General features: G+C 33.0%; 1 protein-coding gene across 3 annotated transcripts in view; it reads left to right on the forward strand.

The window, feature by feature from the left end:
• dsh (Segment polarity protein dishevelled) overlaps positions 1-24,846 on the forward strand; it is a 512,259-nt gene extending 487,413 nt beyond the window's left edge. For 2 of the 3 annotated variants that reach the window (XM_090373975.1, XM_090373972.1), the window contains one exon: positions 24,510-24,838. In XM_090373975.1, the coding sequence (XP_090230101.1) occupies positions 24,510-24,559 (50 nt within the window). In that variant the 3' untranslated portion in view covers positions 24,560-24,838. Of the gene's footprint in view, positions 1-22,893; positions 22,993-24,509 lie in introns of all 3 variants that reach the window. The other variant, XM_090373973.1, reaches the window with a different exon arrangement.
• The last annotated feature ends 218 nt before the right edge of the window (positions 24,847-25,064 follow it).

A 25,064-nucleotide genomic window follows, 5' to 3' on the forward strand; every position in this document is an offset into this window, starting at 1 on the left:
AGTGTATAGTTTTAAAATTACAAACAAATAAATTTGGTTTAATGTTAAGTGTATTGTAGTTTATACAAGCATATTAATACAAATAATATGTAGGTATATAGTTATATTATTTTTTTATCTCTAATATTTCTTTTGTTTTTTGAATATATCTTTTTATCAAGTTATTGAGAATTTTAAAAAAATAGGAGGTAGATTTAACTCATCACTGATATAAAGTGTTCATTGTTTAAAGGCCCCATGGGGTACCCACACCTCCGCTATCACTGATATAGCAAGTAACAGTTATAGCAAGGAAATTTTATCGGTACATTGATGCTCGTCATAACCAAGTTCGACTGTATATTCTGAATAAGTGGGACTACAATCTCTCTCTCATTTACTAAAATAATTAGTTTACCGGTGACATTTCCAGACCCTCTTTAGAATTCTATCATCAAGCCAAAAATTGACTAAATTCAATTCAGAAACTGCTTAGAGAGAGTGACTTGCTCTTCGAGAAGTTAAATGGAAATAAATTCTACCCAAATGTCTTCCAGGAATCCATGAGTTTGTCTAAGTGACATTTATGATACAAAAAGTCCTGGCATTAATAGAAGTTATTTGCAGTTTCAGATAACAAAAATACTGTATTTAATAATGGCAGCAGTCAAAATTATACTTGCTGAAAATACCAATTGTTTGGCATACATAGTATGCTGTGTGATAACTAATTGTCATATGTTTTTAAAAAATTTTACCCTTTAACCATATCGAATTCACTCAAAATTTCTGTGTCTAAATCAGGTTGAATGTCGGGAATCAAATCTTAGAAAGTTAAGGACTAAATGCAGCACTTATGGAAGCCAAATTCTCACTGAGAAGGTGAAAGTGATTAATGAAGTAGGAAAAGGAATAAAGAAAAAATTTGACCTTGATCTAAAGAATATGGAATTCTGCTAATACATTCTTTCCTTGTTTAAAGAACAGATGCAACATTATAGAATCTCGGAATTCAGAAGATAGCAAAAGGAAGTGACATAGGTCAGTTGTCCTTCGTGTATTAACCAGCAGTAAAGACACAGGGATGAAATACATTGCCAAAGTTTAAAAAAAAAAAAAAACATTCATAGGGGGAATGTGACTAAACAGAGCTGTGGTTCAAATCTCTCTCTGGCTAATTTACTACACCACATCTTCACTCACCTTTGTGAAACAAGCTTTTGCTGTTGCAACTGGTTACCAGTTGTAGCAGCAAAGAATATGTAAAAACACTGGAATTGCATGACTCCTTGCAGCAAACATCTGGTAAACTTAACTATTAGTAATGTTTGTTTTTTGCTTGTGATTTTTCTTGAACAGTTTGCAGTAATGTTCTCCCATTTAAATTGGCATCATTTTGCTTATATCTCATATTGTGAATGCCTTCACAATGAGTTGCCATGGTATTGTACTACCTCAAATAAGTAACACTTCACCAGAGAAGACTACTGTTATTTATTCTCAGTGGATACCACCACCCAGACGGCACCATTTCAAAGCTTGTTGGCTTCTCTTCGGTTATTGTTGTTGTTATTGTTATTTGGTTTTTAGGAGCATTAGCAACTAAGGCCATATTGCTCCGGGGATATGTGATGGTCATTTCCTGACCTTTCTGCATCCTCCGTATTTGTTTGTCACAGGCTCGAACCCCAGTCTAATCAAGAAGCGTGTGCCACGCACTGCCGCTCCTGCCCACCTGGCTACGGAGGCACCACTTCTCTTCAGTGGGTGGGCAGGTACCCTGGTGTTGCAATAGTGACAACCCAGTTATGAACTATAACTTCACAATATGAGAAATGCCTTGTGAAGGCATTCACAATATGAGATATAACCAAAATGATGCCAATTTAATTAATTAATTTAACTACTTTGGTAGATGGCTACGTTAAAATGATGCTTTTGCACTAACCTATATGCTAGTCATTCTGCCTCGTAGCTTGAGGCCTTTGCCCTTAAATATTTTATAGGCTATATCACTGTACACCATCAGGAATCTCTCATATTGTGAAGTGGCGCCTCCATAGCCAGGTGGGCAGGAGCAGCAGTGCGTAGCACACGCTTATTGATTAGACCGGGGTTCAAGCCCGTGACCACCAAATGCGGAGGATGCAGAAAGGTCAGGGAATGACCACTGCATATCCCTGGAGCAATATGGCCTTAGTTTCTAATGCTCCTAAAAACCAAATAACATAACATAACATATTGTAAAGTTATACTTCATAACCGGGTTGTCACTATTGCAATACCAGGGTACCTGCTCACCCACCAAAGAGAAGCCAACAAGCTTCTCTTCGGTGCCGTTTGGGTAGTGGTATCCGCTGAGAATAAATAACAGTAGTCTTCTCCACTGGTGAAGTGTTACTTATTCGAGGTAGTACAATACCTGGCAACTCGTTGTGAAGCCATTCACAATATGAGATATAACCAAAACGATGCCAATTTAATTAATTAATTTAACTACTTTGGTAGATGGCTACATTAAAATGATGCTTTTGCACTAACCTATATGTTAGTCATTCTATCTCGTATGACGAGGTAGAATGACTAACATATAGGTTAGTGCTTGAGGCCTTTGCCCTTAAATATTTTGTTCTCCCATTTGTAATGTTTTCTTTTGATCCCCATAGTCAGTTATCTGAAGTACCATGCATTTTTCAACAGTGTTTCAGTTTAAAACACTTTTTCAGCTTACACTGTTTTATAAAGTTAAAATTTATTTCTTTTTGGAACTTTATATATAATGTTTCAAAAAGAAATAAACCCAAATATAATCCTTAAGTTTTCAGAAAATTATGATAGAAACTAAATTCTAGGAATCATTTATGAAGCAGTTTGTTTAGTTCACAATAATCATTTCTGATTTTTGTTTATTTCATGCAGTATTTAATTTGAAGATGTAAAGGCCATGCTTTAGAACTCAGTATCCAGCCACTTTTCATTGCATTTATATAGAACATATATAAATATGTTCTCTTCAGCTTTTTAAAATTTCAGCACTTTTTCCACATTCCTTGCTGGCACAATAATCAATGTCTCTTGCTGTGTATATGTGTGTGTTCGCAATTGGCATAAAAAAAAGGCATACCTGCCCACCCGCCGAAGCCATTTTCAGTGGGGAAAAAAATTACTAATCAATTTTAGAATGAAAGCATTATTATTACATTAGTACCACATTTATGATGTTTATAATACTCAATTTATATTTATTTTAATCTAATGAAAACATTTTTTAAAATGCCATCCTTTTTTAATAGCATATAAAAAAAAAGTTAAAGTTATCAATCAGAATATTGATGAAATATCCAAAAAAAGGGAGTCCTGCTTAGAGCACTCTTTAGGGCTAGTCTCCCTCGAAAACACTATAATGGGAGTTTATTGTAAACGCCAAAAAAATTTGGCATTAAACTTTTAAAAAATATAAACTGAAGTGGGAGAGATTATAAATAGCCCCAATCAGCAGTTGCAAGCTTTTGAAGATAAGTATATAAAAATCAGCATGTGCAGCCACTTAGGGTAAAATGTTTAAAAATAAATGACATTACCATTATAATATTTAAAGATGTATCTTCCTGTTTCTTACAGTTGCACATTAATTTGAAGTACAGATCTAGTACTTTATTATGTTTAAGAGACATGATTGTATTTTTGTAGTTCAGAATGTATTATTAATACAATTTTAGAAGTTTTTAGTAAAATTTATCTTTATTAACTTAAAAAACACTCCAACTCAATCTTATGAGCATGAGGAATCAGTAATTTATTTACTGTTTTACCAATACAGCACTGATTGCTTTTGCAAGCATTTCATTTACTTCAGTGTGTTATGGAGATAAATACTTTTACCCAAAATAATCTGGATTTAAAAAAAATTTGGATTGGTCAGAGGTTCTTAAATTTTATTAAATTTTTGAGAATTATATTAAAGATAACTTTTTAGAAATATTTTAAACCTACTCATGCTCTGCCTTTGCACAATCATAGTCACAAGTCAAAGAACAGTGTTTGAACTTCTAAGTTCCTCAAAATATACTGTTTTTGCCAGAGTTAATCTTAGTGCCAGTTGTACCTATGAAGTTGGATCATATATACAGGCATCCTCTGCTTAGTGCTCCTAATTGGGGCTTTAAAAACAGAGCACTAAGTGAATCTACATTAAGCAGTGTTGCTTTATCCATGAACTATAATGTAAATTTTCTTTTTATTTTCCATTTCTTTATATAACAATATTAAATCTAGCAGAAATATTTAAAGCTTTAAAAATAAAATTTAAATACATAAATTATCCAATAAAACACAGGTTCAATAAATTTCAAGGAAACTTACCTTAAAATTATTCAATTTTATATATATAATTTATTTACAATAACGTGTTATGTTAATTTTTAAATCACTCGAAACGACTAAATGTTAAATGTTAAATCTGGTGCTATCCTGAATCCATCCTTCTTTTTAGAATATCCAATTTAGTTTCCAAGAAAAGTTTTCCAATAGCTTTTCATCTTCTTTGCATTATTAGCACTGACTGACTCACTTGATCCCTTTGAGGCCATTTTAATTAAAACAAAAATAAAAGTTGAAACTGCCTATGTGGTAAGCTAAAATCAATCACTCATATGCAAAATACACATAAATAATACGTAAACTATAAATAAACTGAAAACGTCATTGTTGCTGTACACTGCAGCTCAAAGCAGTTCCCTGTCAGGAAATGATAGTTCATGTTGAGAAAAGTTTTATAAACAACACTTCAATAAATTTCAGCTAATTAGAACCCCAATGTGCAACGGTATCAAAAGCTTTCCTGAAATATAAATATATTATATCAAATTTATTTTGTGCATCCAGTTCCTTTGTCACTGCATCATAATATCCAATCAAATTGGTTAGACAAGATTTTCCCTTAACAAACCCATTCTGTGACTGAAGTATAACTAGATAGTCCTGCATTAGCTCTTTAACCACTGACTGTTATTTTCCCTGAAACAGAAGTTAAGCTAACAGGTCTGTAATTACTCTTGTCACCCATTGATCCTCCTTCACACATCTGCAGTCCACAGGAACCTCTCCTGAATCTAAAGATGATTTCATGATTGTGACTAAAGGTTTGCTTACCCCCTTTGCTGCCTCCCTTCTATTAGAGTTTGATAAACTTCTGGCATCCCCCCCCTAAAGAATTTCTCAGACTTCTCATAATCTACCTTAGCATGCCGAACCCTCTGAGTAACTTTACATGGCTAATCGGGCAGCAGAAAGAGTGCAGTAGTACACGCTCTTTGAGTGGATAATCATTCAAGCTCGTGACTGCTAAATACAATTAATGTATTCATGATTTATTGTAAACTCCTCTGACCTGGTGGTAATGCTGGAGTATAAACAAGAACATTTTTATTACAGACTAATTTATATTTACTCTAGAAGTCAGGGTCTGCTGAGAATTTATAATCATCCCGTGCATCTTTTTTCTCTGCCATTAAGGTATCAGGCCTTTTGTTATCCATTTTGGTCTGTACCTTGAACAATGCCTTTTTTGTTGATATAAAAAGATTAGCAGCCTCCCAGATAACTTCCTTTAACAACTCCCATTTAGCATTTTTATTTATTAAAGTTATAGTTTTATTCCATTGAAAAGAACTTTGTCTACAGTGATAGTAATCTCTCCTTGTAAAAAAAAAAAAAAAAAAAAAAAAACTTTTCTTTTGACTTAGCTACTTCTTTAAATAGATCCCACTTCAATGCATTATGATCATCATTCACTGTTGGTTTCTTTATTTGAACATTCTTAATATCTGATGGATCTTTGCAGATAACCAGGTCTTTACCTTGTGGTATCTTTAATATTCTGATGTAAGAAGCAGTTCTCCCTACCCATAAAAATTAGATCAGATTAGATCCATAAAGTTAGTTACCCTATTGGGTCCATAATCAGTAGAAAAGACCAAGTGGTCTTTTACTCAGGTCAAAACACTGAGAGGTGGCCCACTAAAATTCTCATCCCAACCCTGGAAGCATTAAAAATTCTCAGCAGCTACTCGGTATGTTTTACAATGCTGTGGTCTGTCAAGAGGCCAAAACCATCTTGAGCAACTTCTGGGTGGTCCTCCCACAGCCTTTATCCATTGTAGATATTCTTGGGTCAATTGTAAGATAAGAAGTGAGGCCAATGATAAGTAATCCCTTGTATCCCTTTATTGGCAAAAATAATTATGACAGCATTTGGAAATGAAGTTTTTTCCACCAATCTACCTTTGTCGTAGATATGTTGACTGTCTATATCTAAAGAAATGTAATTTGCATATTGATATAATCTTCATCTCAGCTTATGAACAACCAGTAAAATCAACTAATACAGGTAAAATTCTGTTTCTGCTCCATCCATCCTTGTACAAAATTTAAAATCTGAATGTTAAGTAGGCCCTCTTTGAATACATATTACTTTAAATTGCATGGTGTAAAATGCACCATTATACAAAATTATAAAATTTTATGATTACATAAATATGTACATTGCAAAATTCTAGCTTCTACATTTGTGTTATTAACACTAATGGTAAATTAAAAATGTTCTTCCCTGCTGTTTTAATTATAATGAATATCCATTATAATTGACTATTTCAATCTTAATTTTTTTGTCTGAAAATTTTTTACATTTTCCATGGTCATTTCAAATTGTATAACTATTACATTACATCATTATCACGATGTCATGTAATAGTTTATGTAAAGGTCACAATCGTAAAAATCACAATTGAATTTATTAATTATACTGTTCCTTCAAGATTTTTTTTTTTAAGTGTAATTAATGAAAGTGAAATTGTCTTGTTTTAAACTGTGTTGAATACCAGATCAGCTGTATCTTTCCCAGATTATTTTCCCAAATTTTTAGCATTAATGAAGTCAATTAGAATTTTGTTTTGAGTGGTTATTCAGTCTTACAGTTAATCATAAGCCATCTTAAAAAAAGATGTCTCTTGCTTTATTCTGGTATTCTCTCTCTCTCTCTCTCATTCATCGTATCATCTCAATCACTTAGTATAGCATAGTTATGCCATGTAACAATAGGGATCAATAGTAAATGCCCATAAGAGATACCTGAATAAATTTATATTCAGTAACTATTAAAATAATAAAATGATACTAGAGTCGACATCATTAGTACCTTTTTTATAAAATTTGTTCCATCATGATAAGAGGCTTTCATCTCTTTCTGTATTCTGGCTAAAAAATGTGCAAAGTTTAAAACATTTTAAACCCTTGCAGTACATTAAAAACTATCTTTTCTAATGACTTGATAACAGGATACACCGGATATTTTTTTTTTAAGTTAAATTTTTTTTATTTTATTTTTATTTTTTTCTCAAAATGTTTAATTTAGTAAAATACTAACATGATCTGGTTTCTAGTTTGAAGATGATTGTCTTCATTTGTAATTTACTAATTCTTTGCTTTTATAACATTGATATCAAAGAAGCATTAAACATATATTAGTCTAATTAATAGAATTAGCAGAATTAATTTAATTATTTAAAATATATCCAAAGGTTTTTTGAATATCTTGTTTCCTCAGGAATAATCAGTGAGACAACAATATCAAACTTAAAAAAAAAAAAAAAAAAATTTTATCTGCTCATTAATTATTATCATATTGTAACTGCACACCTTAGTATAGTTCAAAAAGGAAGTATAGAAATTAAAACTGGCAATTCTAAAATGCAGTACTTTTCAGCTTTATCCTGTAGAAAAAATATTAAAAATGAATTGATTAAATTATTATTATATCCAGCTATTCATAGTTTATGTATAACATCAGGGCTCTACCTTTGTGCTAACAACAAAAAAAACCTTAGGTTCTGAACGTATCATTTTATTACGTATGAAGGTTAATAGAAATATTTCCAATAAACATTAATGATAACTACAGCTTTTACCATCAACACTGATAACATCACAAATTCTCTGACAAAGAATTAACTGAAGTTTTACAGAAAAATGTATCTAGGTTTTCACATAAGAACATTATCATTTCTTGTAATTTTTGAACAAAATCCATTGGTGATTTTAGCTACTGACGATCAGTAATTAACAGAATGATTTCTGTTGGGTTGCAGTCCAGCGATGCAACCAGCCACTCTGGTTACTTAATTACTAGTCAAAAAAGCACTGGTAATTTAGTAACCTTTGCATTGTTGTGTGTGTGTGTGTATGCATCCCACATGCATACACACACAAACACACAACAATGAAAAACTGACATTATTAATAATGCCAATATTGGCATTTAGGCCTTCTTCTTCCAATCACATAGTTCCCTGAGGAGCTGTTGTGACCACCAACAAATTCCTCCAACTGCATCAATCGTGTGAGCAGCATCGCAAAGTGTCACGCCCAGAAGTTCACTGATCCCATCCTTCCAACTAGTTGCAGGTCTTCCTCTGCACCTCTTCCCCTTGGTTTTTCCTTCCATTATATTCTTCAACACCAAGTTTTCCCTTCTTACTATATGACCAAAAAACTTGTTTTCTTTTGTTGATGCTATGAAGAAGAATTTTAGGCCTGCCAATTTTATTCAATACCCACTCGTTTGTTCTTCGATCCAAGTAAGAAATATGCAGTGTTCTCTTGTAACACCACATTTCAAATGCCTCCATTTTCTTCCTGTCAACTCTTCAGATTCCATCCTTCCCATCCATAAGTGACAACTGGAAAAATTAACGAATCAATGATGCTCAGTTTTGCATTTAGGGGCAGATCATGATCTCTTCATAATTTTATCAGATCAGCGACCAACATTTTAGCAATTGCTTGTCATCTCTTTACGTCGTTTGAGCAGTCACTATTTTTATTTATTCTTGACCCTAAGTAATCAAATTCATCAACTTCTTCGATATCTTGCCCATTAACCTTCACTTTACTGGAATCGAGATTATCACCAATCACCATAATTTTAGTTCTACACACATTCAGAAACAATCCTTTTTTCTTACTTGCTTCACATACTCTCCTCAGCGTTTCTTTAAGATGATCCTTAGAATTAAAGATTAGCACAGTATCATCTGCATAACGAAGGTTGTTGGGAGGATCTTCAATCCTCCAATTTTGATGCCAGTCTCTAAATCTTCCAAAGCTTCACACATGATATCTTCGGCATAAAGATTAAAAAGGTGAGGTGACAAAATACAGCCTTGCCTGACACCGTTACCTATTGTGAAAAAGTCTGTGTTTCCCATGTTCATTCTCACAGTTCCTTCCTGTTCCTGGAACAGTAACTTAATCAGCTGAATTATGTGGATTGGGAAACCCATAATAGTCATAGTTTCTCATGTTGAACACAATCAAATGCTTTTGCATAATCTATAAAACACAAAACGACTGGAACATTGAATTCTTTTGATTTTTCAATAATCAGTCAGGCTTAAGATCTGATCTCTGGTTCCTCTACCCCTTCTGAAACCTGCTTACTCTTCTGGCATTTCTTCTTCAAGTTTTCTTGAGATTCTGTTCAATATGATTTTAAGAAGAATCTTGCTAGCATGAGAAATTAGGCTAATGGTCCTGTAATTTGAGCATATTTTCAGATCTCCTTTTTTTTTGGTAAGGGGATGAAAATTGATTTCTTCCAATCTTATGGCCACCGTCCCGTTTCCCAAATTTTTACAATCATTTTATGAAAAAACTCAGTGCCCTTCACACCTGTAGCTTTAATCAATTCCGCTGGGATTTCATCAATTCCAGGTGACTTGCCACACGTTAGTTCTCTGATGGCTTTTTCGACTTCTTCCTTCAGTGGAACTGGTTCAGGATCACACTTGAAAAGGGGGTGGCAGATCATTAGTGCCAGCAGGTGCTCGGAAGAGCTGCTCACGGTATTCTTTCCACCTTCCTTTGATTGTGTTCTCCTTTGGAGTCCTTAATTATATTAAGTTTTGGTCGGAACTTTTGTCTTAAGGACTTAATTACATCATATATCTTTTTTTTAGTGTTGTTTCTTTTGTTGTGGTATTTGATTTCTTTACACTTTCAATTGATATAATCCTGTTTGTCCTGGCTTAAACAACGCTTGATGACTTTGCTTAGTTCCTGATACTCTTTGTTTCCTTGTACACCCTGGGCTTTTGCAGTTCTTCTCTGTTCAATAAGTCTAAAAGTGGCTTCTGTAATCCAAGGTTTCCTGATCTTTGACCTTTCTCTAATATGTCTATTTGCCTTAATAATGCTTTTTGCATTTTCCCACATTTCCTCGGGCAGCATATTGTCATAGTTCTAATAGAGCTTGAAAACGATTGTCTGTTTCAAGCATATAATCATTTGGAATATTTTCTACATCCAATCGCCTAGGGGAAAACCTTATTCATGATCTTTTTCAGCTTCAGCTTGGGAATGATGTAGAATAGTTGATGATCTCATTGCCACAATCTGCTCCAGGAAGTGTTTTTTGCTGTGATTACACTGGAATGCCACCTTTGCTGCATAAGGATATAATCAATCTGATTCCTTGTTTTATGATCCAGAGATTTCCATGTGTAGAGCCTCCTCAGGTGCTGCTGAAAGCAGGTGTTATATATGACAAGACTGTTCAGATGACAAAATTCAATTAAACTTTCACCCCGCTCATTTCTAGTGCCAAGACCAAACCTGCCACATTCCGGACTAGAAGAAACTGTCTTGCCTACTTTTGCATTAAAATCACCCATGAGTATCAAAACATCCTTTTTTGGGACCAGATCAAGAGCCGACTGGAGATTTTAATAATAAACATCCATATCTTCGTCTGTGGATGTTGATGTCGGTGCATATGCAACTAAGACTGTGTGATTTACTGGCTGGCTCTGAAGTCTAACCGTCGTTCATTCTATTATTAATAGGATTGTATCCAAGAAGAGACCTTGAACATTCCTTATTCAAAATGACAGTGACACCATGTTCTTTTACTTGGCCACTTCCAGATAAAACAACTGAAAACCCATTTCCAGTTTTGAAATGACCTTGTCCTATCCACATGACTTCGGTTGCTCCTAAAATGTCAATTTTATACCTATCTATTTCATTGATGACCATATCCATTTTGCCTTCTTTTAAACTTTTTACATTCCATGTGGCCACGTTTACTCTCTTCTTTCTTGAATTTAATTTTGCAGGGCACACAGTGGCATCCGGTATCTAGTTAACAGCAGTTTTTGGAGTTGTTTTTGTTGTGGTCTCTGTGGCATCAGATAATGTAGTGGTATGCCATTGCCTACCACTTGGCCGATTTTGAAAGGGGCCGGCTTTAATCATAGGAAGAGTCATCATGCATCTCACGAAATGCTCGGGAAGAGAAGATTGACTACAGCTGAGCCCTTCTTATTGCAGAAAAGCTGATTACAGCTAGCTTTCGCCTGGTTTCCAGAGGTCGTCATTTATATATGTATCTATATGGATATATATTTTTTTTTTTTTTTTAATTTTTTTTTTTTCAGTATATTCGCACAATTAATTTTTATAACTTAGGTAGTACAGTAAAAATAAGCCAACTAGACCTGAACCATCTTCCTCTACAGATGCATCCTCTACAAAGCTCTCCACCCATACACTGATTTGGTCGTCCCAAACTATATGCCAGCTTCTGTTTATTTTGCTGTGAATTTCATAATAGATCTCTGCTGTGATAAGCTAGTTACTGTTACCAGTTGTCCATCATTGTTGATTAGATGTATAAGGTAGCAGTCATCAACAAACAGATGCTTTTACAGTGTTGACCTTGATTTTGCTTCTTTGTCTAAAAATTCACCATTTGCAATATTTTTTATGATATTTTGTACTGGCTACCTTAATACACCATCAACAACAACTACCTCAAATTTTTTCATAACAAATTGATTTTGTTCAAAAATTTTGTACCTGTCACTAGCTATTACTGATAATTTTTGCCACAAATGGTTTTTTATAGAGATAAATCATGAGATATAATCATGATTGTAGCCATTTAAAAGTTTTTGAAATTTCTGGTGATTTGCCCAAGATTTTTATGAATTTGTTCTTAAGAATTATCAACAATCTTCACTCACAATAAACTGTTATGGTCTCGAAATTGCACTAAATTTTTCTATAGCTACATAAGTGAGTATGTTGATATTACATATAATTTAAATACAAACAGATGGATATTTAAATATATTTACACACACACACACACACACACACACACGTAAATACCTATTTTAATCAGTTCTTGATATATTTTTCAATAGGGTAAGACTGAAAGGTACTGGATGTTCAATATTTTTGCACACTGTATTCAATCTCACAAAAGCTCAGATTCTAGTCCACTTGAAAGTGTTATATTATTATTAATATAATTGTAATATTATATTGTAATAATTTTATTGAGGACTATCAAAAATCATAGTCATAAGAATAATTATTTATTAAATTATTTTTAAAAGACATCTCATACTTGTCCATTGAAGGAGTTCAGGTTTCATCTATACATTTTTATTAATTAGTACCAAAGAATTTTCTGGACTTTCAGTTAGTAACATAATGTTTTCCTTTCACGTATATATTGCATTTATATACAGTAGGTCCTTGTTATAATGCAGTTCGCTTTACGCTGATTCGCTATAATGCTGTTCTTATATTATAATCCGTATCTGACTGTAATGCTGTCACAAACCACTATAACACTCTTACAGATTGCATTTCCAGATTTCCATATTTAACGAAATCGTTTTGTTTAATGGAGTCAATAGCTTGAAAATGAATAGCAAAACAGCGTTAAAACGTTTCCCACGCTGACTTGAGAAATTTTCCCATGCTCGGTGAAATTTTCTCGCACGCTAATTTAATTGCAGTACAGTGACTTTTTACGTAGTTCCGAGATCAACATTTTAAAAAATTATCAACTATATTGCTTGTAATATTTGCGTTATATGCATATATCCAAAGTCTAGTCATCACTCAGTACAGTATTAGACATTGTGTGTAACAGAAAGTTTACTTGAAAATTGTATCATAATTAATGCAACCAACGCAGTTACATTTTCAAAGAATTAATAATGGCGGATAAGAATGAAAAAGCAACATCTGGATGCAGTAGGAAGACTATAAATGTAAGAAAAAGATTGAATTTGAAAATTAAATTAGACATTTTGAACCGAATCGATTCCGGTCAACGACAAGTGGATGTGTGCCATAATTTAGGACTGGCAAATTTAACTATAAGAACAATTTAAAAAAATAAAGAATTAATTTTAGCAGCGGAAAAGACAGCCATTCCACTGCAAGCAACTAGGGCTAGGCCAGCTATTAGGATTGAAATGGAGAGACTTTAACTAATTTTATCGAAGATAATATCCAATGCAGAATTCAGTTAAGTTAAATATTATTAATAAAAAAGAAAAAAGAGAGAGATTAGCCTATATGATTATCTGAAGAAAACTCACCTAAAAAAAATAAAAAATGTGGAACCATTTAAAACTAGTAAGAGCTGGTTGAATAGATTTAAAATCCAGGGAGAAGCCACAAGTGCAAATCAAGGAGCCGAAACTTTCATAAAAAGAACTTGCTAAAATTATTGAAGAGGGGTATTATATGTTATACTTTTCAACAAGTTTCTAACATAGATGAAGCAGGAATTTTTTGGAAACAGATGCCTAAAAGAAGTTTCATATTGAAAGAAGAAAAAAAACATGCCAGGTTTCAAAGCGGTGAAGGATTGGTTGACTTTATTGTTGGGTGGTAACACTGCGGGGGATTTAAAATTAAAACCACTTTTAGGTTACCAGGAAGAGGGCCAAAGTACAACTCAAAATCAACAAATTTTTCATGATTTTAATTGGAATTTTAAGTTTAATTTTGATACATAAGTTATTACCACATAATTATATACGTATGTAATGCAGAATATTTTATATGTACAAATATTTGAATATTAAACATTCTGATCGACATTTGTGCATCTTTTCACTGCCGTTTATTATTGATTAGGAAATATCCTATGGTACTGACCGCAACTCACGAATGCATATGTTACCTTATTGGGAATGCGGCGCTCGCTTAGCATGGATTCACTTAGGGCTCTTTTTCCTGGAACGAATTATCAGTGTTAAGCGGGAGTCACCTGTATTAAAAAAAAAAAAAGTTTTCTGTATGTACTGAAAAGTTGACTCACATGAATCTGGAATTTCTCTCATTGATTTCCTTTTACTCATCAACTCTGCTGTTATCTGTGTCTTCATTCCCACACATCCCTTGCTGTTATCATGATTTCTCTGACAGTATTAAAATTGCCTTCACAGTTTTTAAAACTGCTGTCTCTTTTCACTGATTAAAACTACAAGATTAGTTTTTGTAATAATCCAGTGTGACTAAAGCCATTTTTAATGGTAGAACTGACTTACTGTAACTCAGTTCTAGACCTTGTCCAAATATCCTATAGCTTCCACAAAAGGTACATTATGATCAGGGGCGGCTCGTTGGTAGGCACTGCAGAACTGCAGCACCCCCAACTTTTTAAATCTAAATATACAGTCAACGGAGTTATATGAAATTTGGTGAAGAACAGTGCAACGCAATGAATATTTTTATTAACAGGTCCTGCATATAGTATACTCATCCTCTATTTCCAATAATCATTTCAATAATGAATAAAAACAAGAGATTGCTTTCAACTTTGAAGTTGAACTGTAGGTGGAACTGTGCGCTACACAGTTCTACATTTAGGCCCCAGTGGTTCAGTCAATGCTTAGTTGGCAGGTTGCCAATATGCAATTTTAGAGGTGATAAAACGAGTCAAAGGAACTGTGGAGTGAGCAGTGCTGATTTGAACGGGGCACCAAACTTGAATGAAAAAGTTATTAATCTATTTCCAACAAATAAAAACCAAAGAATGGATTTTATTTTTAAATAAAATTTCGAGATTACCCAAGTCTGTTAATGGCAAGTGTCCAGTTAATGTTTTGTAGTATTTTTAACTTGCTTATTATTATTACCATCTATGTCTACATGTCTTATAACCGAGACAATTTAATGTAACTTTAAGAAGCAGCACCCCATACATCAGAGTCACGAGCCGCCACTGATTATGATCTAAATTTCAAATGACATCCATGATCTATTGAGAATGGAGCATGTAAAGAAGTCATCAGTCATGGGAATAGTAATTTAATTATTTTAAAATTACATCATACTTCATTTGTCCATAAAAAGAGGCTGGATCTCATCTATAACTTTTTTATCTAATTAGCACCGAAGAATTTTCTGGACTTTCACTTATCCTGAGCTTATGATTTTCATTCCCATCCATCTTTTGTCCTAATGTTAACTTTTAAAAAATCCATGTTTTTAGTAATATGTCATCCATCAAGTGAAAATTGAAGATTAAGTAATTGAGAGGGCTGTATTAATAGTAATGCTACTGTAATTCTTCCACTGTTTAGGCAAGCTGCTCTTAACCTTTCATTGGTAATATTAGGTTTATATCACTATCCTCTCTGAATGACTTTCGGTATTGTGCTTTAGTTTGAATCTAGTGACCTGTTCAATGAGCGGAAGTTTTTTTTTTAGTTTAAAAAAATACTTGGCCTACTATTCAGCTCTTCAGTTAGCCCCCACTTATCTCAACATTAGTACTCTTTATTATGCAAACCACTTCAGCAAATCATTAGCATAAACCAATACCAGTTCAGACATGTTTTGACAAGAGAATTTTTACATGACTAAACTACACAAAATTTAATTATGAACACATCATATGGAGCTTGCTTACTGAACAAGTGATAATATCTTATTCAGGTGTAAATTATTTTAAAATTACTGTATTTTTTAAAACAAATACTGAATTAGGCCATATGGACTGTCTGTAGGTGAGAATAATTATGGATTATTTATAAATTTGTCATAGTTATGGTTATAATGGTGTTTAATTCTAAAGCAAAGTAGTCTTGAATAAAACTTCTTAGGATAACCAGTCATTGGTATCAGGAATTCTACTGTATATAATTTTTTTTTTATGATTTGCAAATGAAATGCTATAGAAATGTTTGATTTTTTATGTTACCTTATTTAATAAATCATAGACAGGTAAATTTATAAACTTAATAACTAAAAAAATAAATAAATAAACTTTGTGATCCTTTTTCCTTAAGCACCAAACCAATACTTGCTATCTTATGGCACATGCAAATGAAATATCTGATGGACTTTGCCTAGTCAAAAATAGGCGCCTCCATAGCCAGGTGGGAAGGAGCAGCAGTGCGTAGCACACGCTTCTTGATTAGACCGGGGTTTGAGCCCGTCACCACCAAATACGGAGGATGAGGAAAGGTCAGGGACCACCGCATTTCCCGGAACAATATGGCCTTAGTTGCTAATGCTCCTAAAAAACCAAATAACAAATAACAAACAAGCCTAGTCAACATAAGGTAGAGAGCAGGTTGCTGTTAACTGGGTAAAGTTTATCAGAAATTTCATTTGCATGTGCCATAAAATAGCAAGTATTGGTTTGGTGCTTGAGGAAAAAGGATTACAAAGTTGTTTTTGGATTTTTGGTTATTAATTTATTAACCTGTCTGTGACTGAGTAAAATTTATTAAATAATAAGGCCATTAGGTAGGCCTCCGTATGTTAAACATGGTTAATCTGAATTGTAATTCAGATTAACCATGTTTTTCAATTATCCAGGTTCTTTCCATGGTTAGTCTGAATTATAATTCAGATTAACCATGGAACGAATGGAGGGGTGAAATGGGAGGGGTTTTTAACCAGGCATTTGGAACGAATGAAGGAGTGAAATGGGAGGGTTTTTTTTTTTTTTTTTTTCTTGACTGATGCTGCATAAGCTTGCTTTCTTGCATCGTATGCCTCTACTAATGCTAATAATTTATTAGGATTGTCAGATATGTATTTCATGTAAAAAGAAAGTGACACTGTACCATCTAAAAATAAATCAACATTGTCATATTCGAAACCATAAATAGAACTAAACGTTTTTCAGAAAGTAAGTTTGTTAGGAAGTCTATATATATTATATATATATATACAGTCGGACCTCTTTTTAACAAACTTCCATATGGCGAATTTTTTTGATTTCCCCTTGGTCATTACATTGAAAATAGTTTCCGTATAACAAAGAAAATTTCCATATAACGAACTGATTTTGAGAGACCTGGATATATGCATTGTTCGCCCTCTGGCCTTTAGGCAATAGAGCTGATGCTATAGAAAGCATAAATGAACAGCTAAAAAGATTAAGAATTAATCTCTTTAGCTTTTATGAACTAAAGGGATTAATACTAAGAGCAGGAATTAAGAGATAAAACATTCCACAGTTTATTGGTGCCCACTAAACCTATACAACCGCCTCTACTTCACCGAGAAGATAAGGGTCAACTGCTATCTGTGTCCACAGCCATTGGCAAAGATTAAGGCAAATTCCCAATGTGAAAAAAGGCTTTGGTCAACCTGTTTTCTACTGTAAGCACCCTATTAGAGAATTAGGAGAGAGTGATTTTCCTTTATCCCGGAAATTAATCTGTTGTTTCACATAAATGAGTCATCCATACTTTCACTAGATTTCACTTGTCTCTGTTTCCATGGTAAGCACAAATAGTCCCTAAATCTGTTTTGTTTTAGCTGCAGTGCAAGTAACAATGTCTAAGAGGAAATCCTTGAGTGTAGTGGAAAAAGTGGAAGTGCTTAATAGCGTATTTCAGGTCGTTCAAAAAAAAAAAAAAAAAAAAAAACGGTTTAAAATTTGGTATACCTGTTTCGATTCTCAAACTGTTTGAGGAAATGGGACCCAGTCAGAAGCATGTGAAATTACTCCTATATGAAGATGTAGATGGAGACGTTTGTGAAGTCAATTGGTGACCGAAACTTGCCAATATCAGGGCCATTGTTGAAGAAAAGGGTATGGAAAAAACATTCCAAGCCAGTTCTGGTTGGCTAGACAAATTTAAAAAGCGCAAAGGCTTACACGAAAAAATTATTTCTGGTGAAAGTGGAGTTGGTATTGAAGAAGACTGTACCCGTTGGAAAGAAACAGTGAAAAAATTATGGAGGACAGTTGTGCCCCCCATATCTGCTGATTCAATTACCTGCGGTTAACCACGGAAAAAAAAACGAAAAGGCTTAACACGTACTACTCGTGTGTCCAACATGATGCTTCCCTTTATTTTTTACATGTTGCGTATGGTTTGGTCGTCAACATTATAATGGTTCTTTAGAGATTTAACAGATGCACCATTTTCAAACTTTTGAATAATTCCAAGTTTTTGTTTAATTTGAAAGCACAACTCTTGCATTTGCCCATCATTTTAGCGATTTCTAAACAAAAAAAAAAAAAAAATTCCAACATCCCTGACATAAATAACGAAACAAAATTTGCCCTTTTGTGGTGCGATGGAACACAACAATCGACGCAATGCACTAAATCAAACTAAACATTTGTCTCTCTTTTTTTTTTTTTTTTTTTTTTTTTTTTTTGAGCAGTAGGTGTGAAGACAGCGGGGGTTGCAAAATAATAGGTAGACTAATCTCTCAATGACTACTTATAACGCCAGTTCTTGTCGCTTATTTACGACTTGCAAAACATCTGTTTATACCTATTCTAGTTATTACTTGAATTTTATGATTTCTGGGGTTTTTTTTTTTTTTTTGGTTTTTTTTTTAATTTGGAGTCTTGAAGTGTCCTGGTTAATCCGATCTGGTAAATCGAGAGTCTGCTGTACTTTATTATTACCGTATTTAATGTTGGTAATTCTTACTGTGTGTTTAATTTATCAATTAAACTTTATTATATGTATGTATGTTCAAGAAAATCACGTTATATATGGGGTCAGCAGGTGTTCACTTATATCCGCGGTTTCAGCCATGCACGGTAGATCTTGGAACGTATCCCCCGTAGATACGGGGGATCTTACTGTACTGACCTTTAAAAAGTGATAAATGTTTGTGTGGTAAAAACAGTAAGGAGAGAATTAATCTTGTTTGCTGCAAATATGGCAGATAATGAAAACTGAAGCATTTGGTAATAGGCAAAAGTAAACAACCCCGATGTTTCATAGGAGTAAAGTTGTTAGGTTGGACTACCACAACAAAGAATCTTGGATGAAAATGAAATTTTTGAACAGTGGATTTTAAATTTCATTAGAAAGACGATGAAAGAAAACAGAAAAATCGCATTGATTGTCGACATCTGCCCTTCCCACGTTCACTTGCTAATTTCAAAACTTATAAGTGTGAAGCTTGTTTTCATCCCTCTGATTACCTCATCTAAAACTGCAGTGGATCAGGGTATTATCAAGAACTTGATAATGCACTACCAAAGACGCATACTGAAAAAAATTGTACCGAGAATAGAAACCAACCAACGTATAGATTTGTGAATGTGCATAGCAGAGTTGGAAAACATGTAGAGTCAAGATGTGATGGAAACAACAATTAATTGTTTCACAGAAGCATATTTTGCTAGAACACCAATTAACAGTGATAAGAGGGATGAACTCCAAGCAAGTTTGATCAGTGGAGAAATTGTTGTTGACGAATTTTTTTTTTTTTTTTTTTTTTTTAGTGTGAAGAAAATGTGCCAGAAAATATATTTCAATGTTTAAATAAATGCAAACATTTTTATGAACGATGTACAATAAAATCCAGTGTACAACCAAAAAAAATAATATATAAATATTTTGCGATGGGTACCTATATATTGAGCATCATGTAAGCAGTCATTTCTTAATGTGTATATATTAATAAATTGTTTCAAAATGTTAAAAATTTATATATTCTCACTTGTTTATGATTTATTTCCCATCTTTTACTATATTTCTTAATGTTCAATTGCAGTATTTTTCATTGCTGAAGAGGCCATATTTCTGTATAATGAAATTTCTGCTTAACAGATTTTTTCAAGTGAACAATCAATTTCGTTATATAGAGGTCCGACTGTATTTATTTATTTATTTTTATATATATATTAATTATTAAAAGAAATATGTCAGGGACAACATTTAATCCAAGCCCTGGATAATTGCTATTTTTACTGTACTAGGATATATCCAAAGAAAAAGTTGTCAACTTGGGGAATACAGTAAACTCCCATTGTAGCACTTTCCAGGAGGCTAGCCCTAAAGAGCACTATAACCAGAAATTGTTACAAGAAAAATCCTTTTTTTTTTTTTTTTTACCCATTTATATATATATATAAACTATTTTTTCATATGTCACCAGTATTTTGGTAGATAATATTTATTTTTCAGTTTTATTTTGTGATATTTTTTTGTCGTGCTTTTGAAGTAGTGGTTTATGTGTAAGTTTGAAAACCTGTAACACAATGTACTTACTACATTTGCTTTCTTGATGCCTTCAGTCTTTTTTTTTTTTTTTTTTTTTTTTCCTTTCTTCTGCCATTAAAAAAAATCAAAAATTTTAAAAAGATTTTATTTAAACAACACTGCACTACACATAAATTTTTCATAGGCAAAAAATTAGCGAATATAATACTTTACATAGGATTTTTTTTTTCTCTTAATATTTCAGTAAGTAAAATAATGTTAACCTTACCATACTTTTATTGTTTCAAAACTTGTATTTTCTGTTAATTAATTAAAACAATTTATTTCTTACTCATAAACAATCCATTTATTTCTTGCTCGTAAACAGAGTGAATAATCAGTTACTTCTAGCTTCTTTTTTGTGACAATTCAAACAGCTACGAATGGTATCTCTGTAATCTTGATAATTTTAATTAATTAAAAATAATAATAAAAGTTTTCTTGCAACTTGCCTATTTCATATAATTTCTTTAATTCAGTGGGCAAAATAAAAAATAATGTAGCATTAACACAGCATTTGATGTAACTCTTTCTTACAGTCACATTATTCTTCCTTCTTCTAGGCTTGATAACAATATCCTCAAGGATTTTGAAACATTATCAAAATTGGATTTTAAATAGTTATTATTGGAATGTTTTCTGTAAAGTTTTCTTTCCCGCTAGTTTCAATATCCAATCATTTTTTGCCTGTAAAAAAATTTGTGGAATGCGATTATTTAATCTGTTACTAGAATTAGATTTTATTAAATTAAACTAAACATATCTTGAGTATTGTAATAAATGTAGCATTAACAAAATTTATTAATGCCATTTTGAACACGCACAAAAAAGGACACTGTTAACTGTACCAGCAAAGTAAGTAGAAGAGCGATGGGGGGGGGGACTGGGGAAAGCATGCAAAACACAACAAATTACTAGAACTGAGTTTTAAAGAGCATCCTTTTTCTACCTTGAAAGCTTTGAGTTAAATATGAAATAAACAAACTCCATAAAGAATTCCTGAATGAATGAAGAACCCTTTAAAGTCAGGAACTGAGTACACAATAAGTTCTTGCAAGCACTAACCGATTCAGGACATTTATTTTACTGAAATATAATATATTCCATTATAATATATTTCTTCCAAATTGGTTGGTGCTTGTAAGAACTTATTTATGAACACTCCTACAATTGGTCTCTATCATTCCTTTCCAAAAAAAAAATTAGGTCGGAGGAGTTTGCAGTTAATTATTTTGACATTGAAAACGATCATTAATCATATTTAACAGTCATGTAGCCTTAAACCGCAGTCCACTCAGATACATGTTGTGCACTCTCTCAGTTGACCACTCAGCTATATTGTGACTCAAAGAGGAAGGAGAGTTATATCCAGGTTTATCACTACTTAGGATTTAAAAAAAAAAAAAAAAAAAAAAGTGATATAAGCAGGAAAGTGTTTTGAACAGAAATGATATATACATTAAAAATGCATGAAATTTCATAGGCTTGACCATGAGACCAGAATAAAAGAACATTAAAGACAGGAGAGTGCTATTAAAGGGAATTTAAACTGTGCCCAAAAGTATTCAGAGATAGTTGCAAAAAGGATTTTTAATTCAGAAACGTACTATACAGTAAGGCCACCTTTTGGCTTTTGTGGCAGTGTAACCCTCCTGGGTGTACTTTCTACCGACATCCAGTAGATGTCAGCTGGAATTTGCCTCTGTTCCTCCTGCAAAGCAGCTACCAGGCCTGTTTAGAATGAGGCTATTTTGGCTGCATGCTAAACCAGTGCACCAGTCTGACCCACGGTGTTCAGTGGGCATTGAGGCATGAGTGAAACCCCACTGAACATCTATGGGGTGAACCAGCAGATGTTTTCTCTATAGATGGTTGTCATACTGATAGCTACTCCTCTTGGATCTGCCCCTGATGTTTTTTTTTTACTGAGATATCATCACCTACAGTCTTCCATTTTTGAATAACATCTATCACAGTGAAACATTTGGCTTTTACAGACCTTTTCAGAAAAATTACTTGCTGCTGCTCAAGCATGCCCACAAAATTTATATAAATATGTCTGAGCCAATGTGCATGCACAGAGGACTTTGGGCACAGTTATACTGTTCATGATGTCAAATACTTTTGGTCATGTAGTGTATGGCGTCTCCGTAGCCAGGTGGGAAGGAGCAGCAGTGCGTACCACACGCTTCTTGATTAGACCGGGGTTCGAGCCTGTCACCACCAAATATGGAGGATGCGGAAAGGTCAAGGAATGACCACCGCATATTCCGGAGCAATATGGCCTTAGTTGCTAATGCTCCTAAAAACCAAACAACAACAACACAACATCATGTAGTGTATTTGTCATTCATCGAAATAAAAATTTCAGACAGAAAACTGTCATGATGTTTATCAGCAAATGTGATAGTGTTCTTTTCCAGATTTATTTATAATTAATATTTTAAAATAGACAATGTTCAGAATGCATTGTAAAATATTACCCACATCTCATTTAAAACAACAAAACAGCATTCCATGTCAGTGTTGTCATACAGTGTACTAACACTGATCTTCTTCTTTTATTTAGTTCTTCAAAATGATCCATATAGGATGAAACTTAGATAATTTTGTGATATAATTTGAAATCAGTCCAAATAAGAAGTACTGTACTTTGCTAAAGTTCAAGGTTAGATCAGTTCTGTTCTCTCCATATATTTGTCTCTTTATAATATGTGTTCTTTAAATTTTGCTGAGCTGTAAACTGACTTTATGCCTAACTTAATTTTGTTTTATAACTTTGCAGTGAAAGCTTACATTCTTTCTGTATGTTCCATGCTGGGTGTCATAGGCTGTGGAATTATTGCAGGCATTATTTTAATATTATCTAAATAGTATTTAATTGACTGTGCTATATATCACTGGAGTAGTTTTGCCAGTGTTATATACAAATACAATTAGATTGAAATCGAATAGAACTCTAAAATCTATATTATGGATATAACATAACTCAGAGCCTGTTGGATTGCTGACCTAAGAATGCATCATTTGGCTTTTACAGACCTTTTCAGAAAGTGCAGGTGACTTCAAGTGTGTGATATTATTAAGTGACAACTAAAAGACATCTCTGATGTTTTTCCTTTTTCTGATTAATAAATCACTACCATGTCTTTGATCTCTAATTGAGTAGAGAGATATAGCTTGCAAACACATTTAAATCAGAGTAATGCATACTTTAAATAATTAATAAGCACCACCAGAAGGCTAAATTGTTAATAATAGACTCCCCTCAACTCCAAGTGTGGCCAGCTATTAAATTCCCAACCAACTGCTTATCTCTAGAGTAACACAACAAGAATTATTTTACCATCTTCATATTTATATGATTTGTATTAATTCACAGATGTTAAATACTGATACCAGAGTGTTGTAATACTCTTGTTTTCTTTTGTAGGGAAATACTAAACTTTGCAGTATAATTGAAATTATGTAATTGATTATAATAACTGATTATTTCCCTTGTTTTTTGGGTTTTTTTTTAAATTCAGAATTTAGGAATCAGAATTTTTGTGATAATCTTTAATCCATTGTTTAAAAGACTGTCAGTAATTGTTCAATATTTTAAAAAATTCAGTCCTTTACTTCAGTTATATATTTTGTTTATGAGGCTAATTCATTTCATTTCTAGATCTTATGTGTACTTGTTATTTGTACTTTTTATTTACTAGTTGTTTCGTATATACAACCATACCTTAAATCTGTTTATTGCTAAATATGTGATCCTCATATTGAGCATCTGCTTAAATATAAACTTTTTTTTTTTAGAAATTGACTTATTTATACAGTAAGAAAAAGTGTTATAGAAGTTTTTGGTGAACAAAGTAAATGAATATATATCGCTGCTTTTCTTTCCTCATTGTTCTGCAGCTCAAAAAAAATTTGTATATGGGGGTTCTTGTATACTGATTGATAAGCTTATCATAAGTTCTCCTTTATATTTTTATTTATACCTAAATTAGCTTTATAAAATGCTTAATACATTTGCTTTTGCTCCATATTTAAACTTAACATTGATTTTTTTTTTTCTTGTCAAGCTTGCATGTTTAATTTGCTACTGAATTAATGCTTGACCATTAATGTAGTGTGTGTGTGTGTGTAGTCTTTGATGGTAGTCTCCCTTGTTTTCTTTCATGCTTGACCTACCAGTGGAAGATGATATCTTGGAATACCGTTACTCAGACAAGGGAGTAGTATAATAGCCATGCCCAAGACACTTCATCTCACCCTCCTGCTAGCTTGGTGTGGCAGCTGGTATGAAATCAGTCTCCAATATGCAAGCAAGCACTGTCTCCAACTTCTTGTCTTTCCTATCAACTAACCCTCTGTTGAATCATCAGAGCTTTTGCTTTCTTATAACCTATTATCATTGCATAGCACAATCAAAAATGTGTTTCAAAATGCCTAAAAATAATTCTTTGTAGTGTTAGTATTACAAATGTATAAATTTCCCATCCACAAAAATTACAATAGCAGTCTGCTTTTGTTTGTGTTAATACCTGGTTTAGCATTCTAGTCAAATTTTAGCATACATTAAAAAATAATTTTCTAAACCTGTAAAAAGAAAAACTTATAAAGTGTGAAAGATTTGGTTTTGGAAATATCAGTTTGAACTGAAGAAAAAGTGGTGCATTTATTGGGTTAGCAGGAAATAAATCTCACAAGTGTCTGCAGCACTCTTTATGCTTGTCAATGAGGGTGAGA

The sequence above is a fragment of the Mastigoproctus giganteus genome, chromosome 5 (genome assembly GCF_048544385.1).
Source record: "Mastigoproctus giganteus isolate SK-2022 chromosome 5, ASM4854438v1, whole genome shotgun sequence".
In the NCBI taxonomy this organism is placed as follows: domain Eukaryota; kingdom Metazoa; phylum Arthropoda; class Arachnida; order Uropygi; family Thelyphonidae; genus Mastigoproctus; species Mastigoproctus giganteus.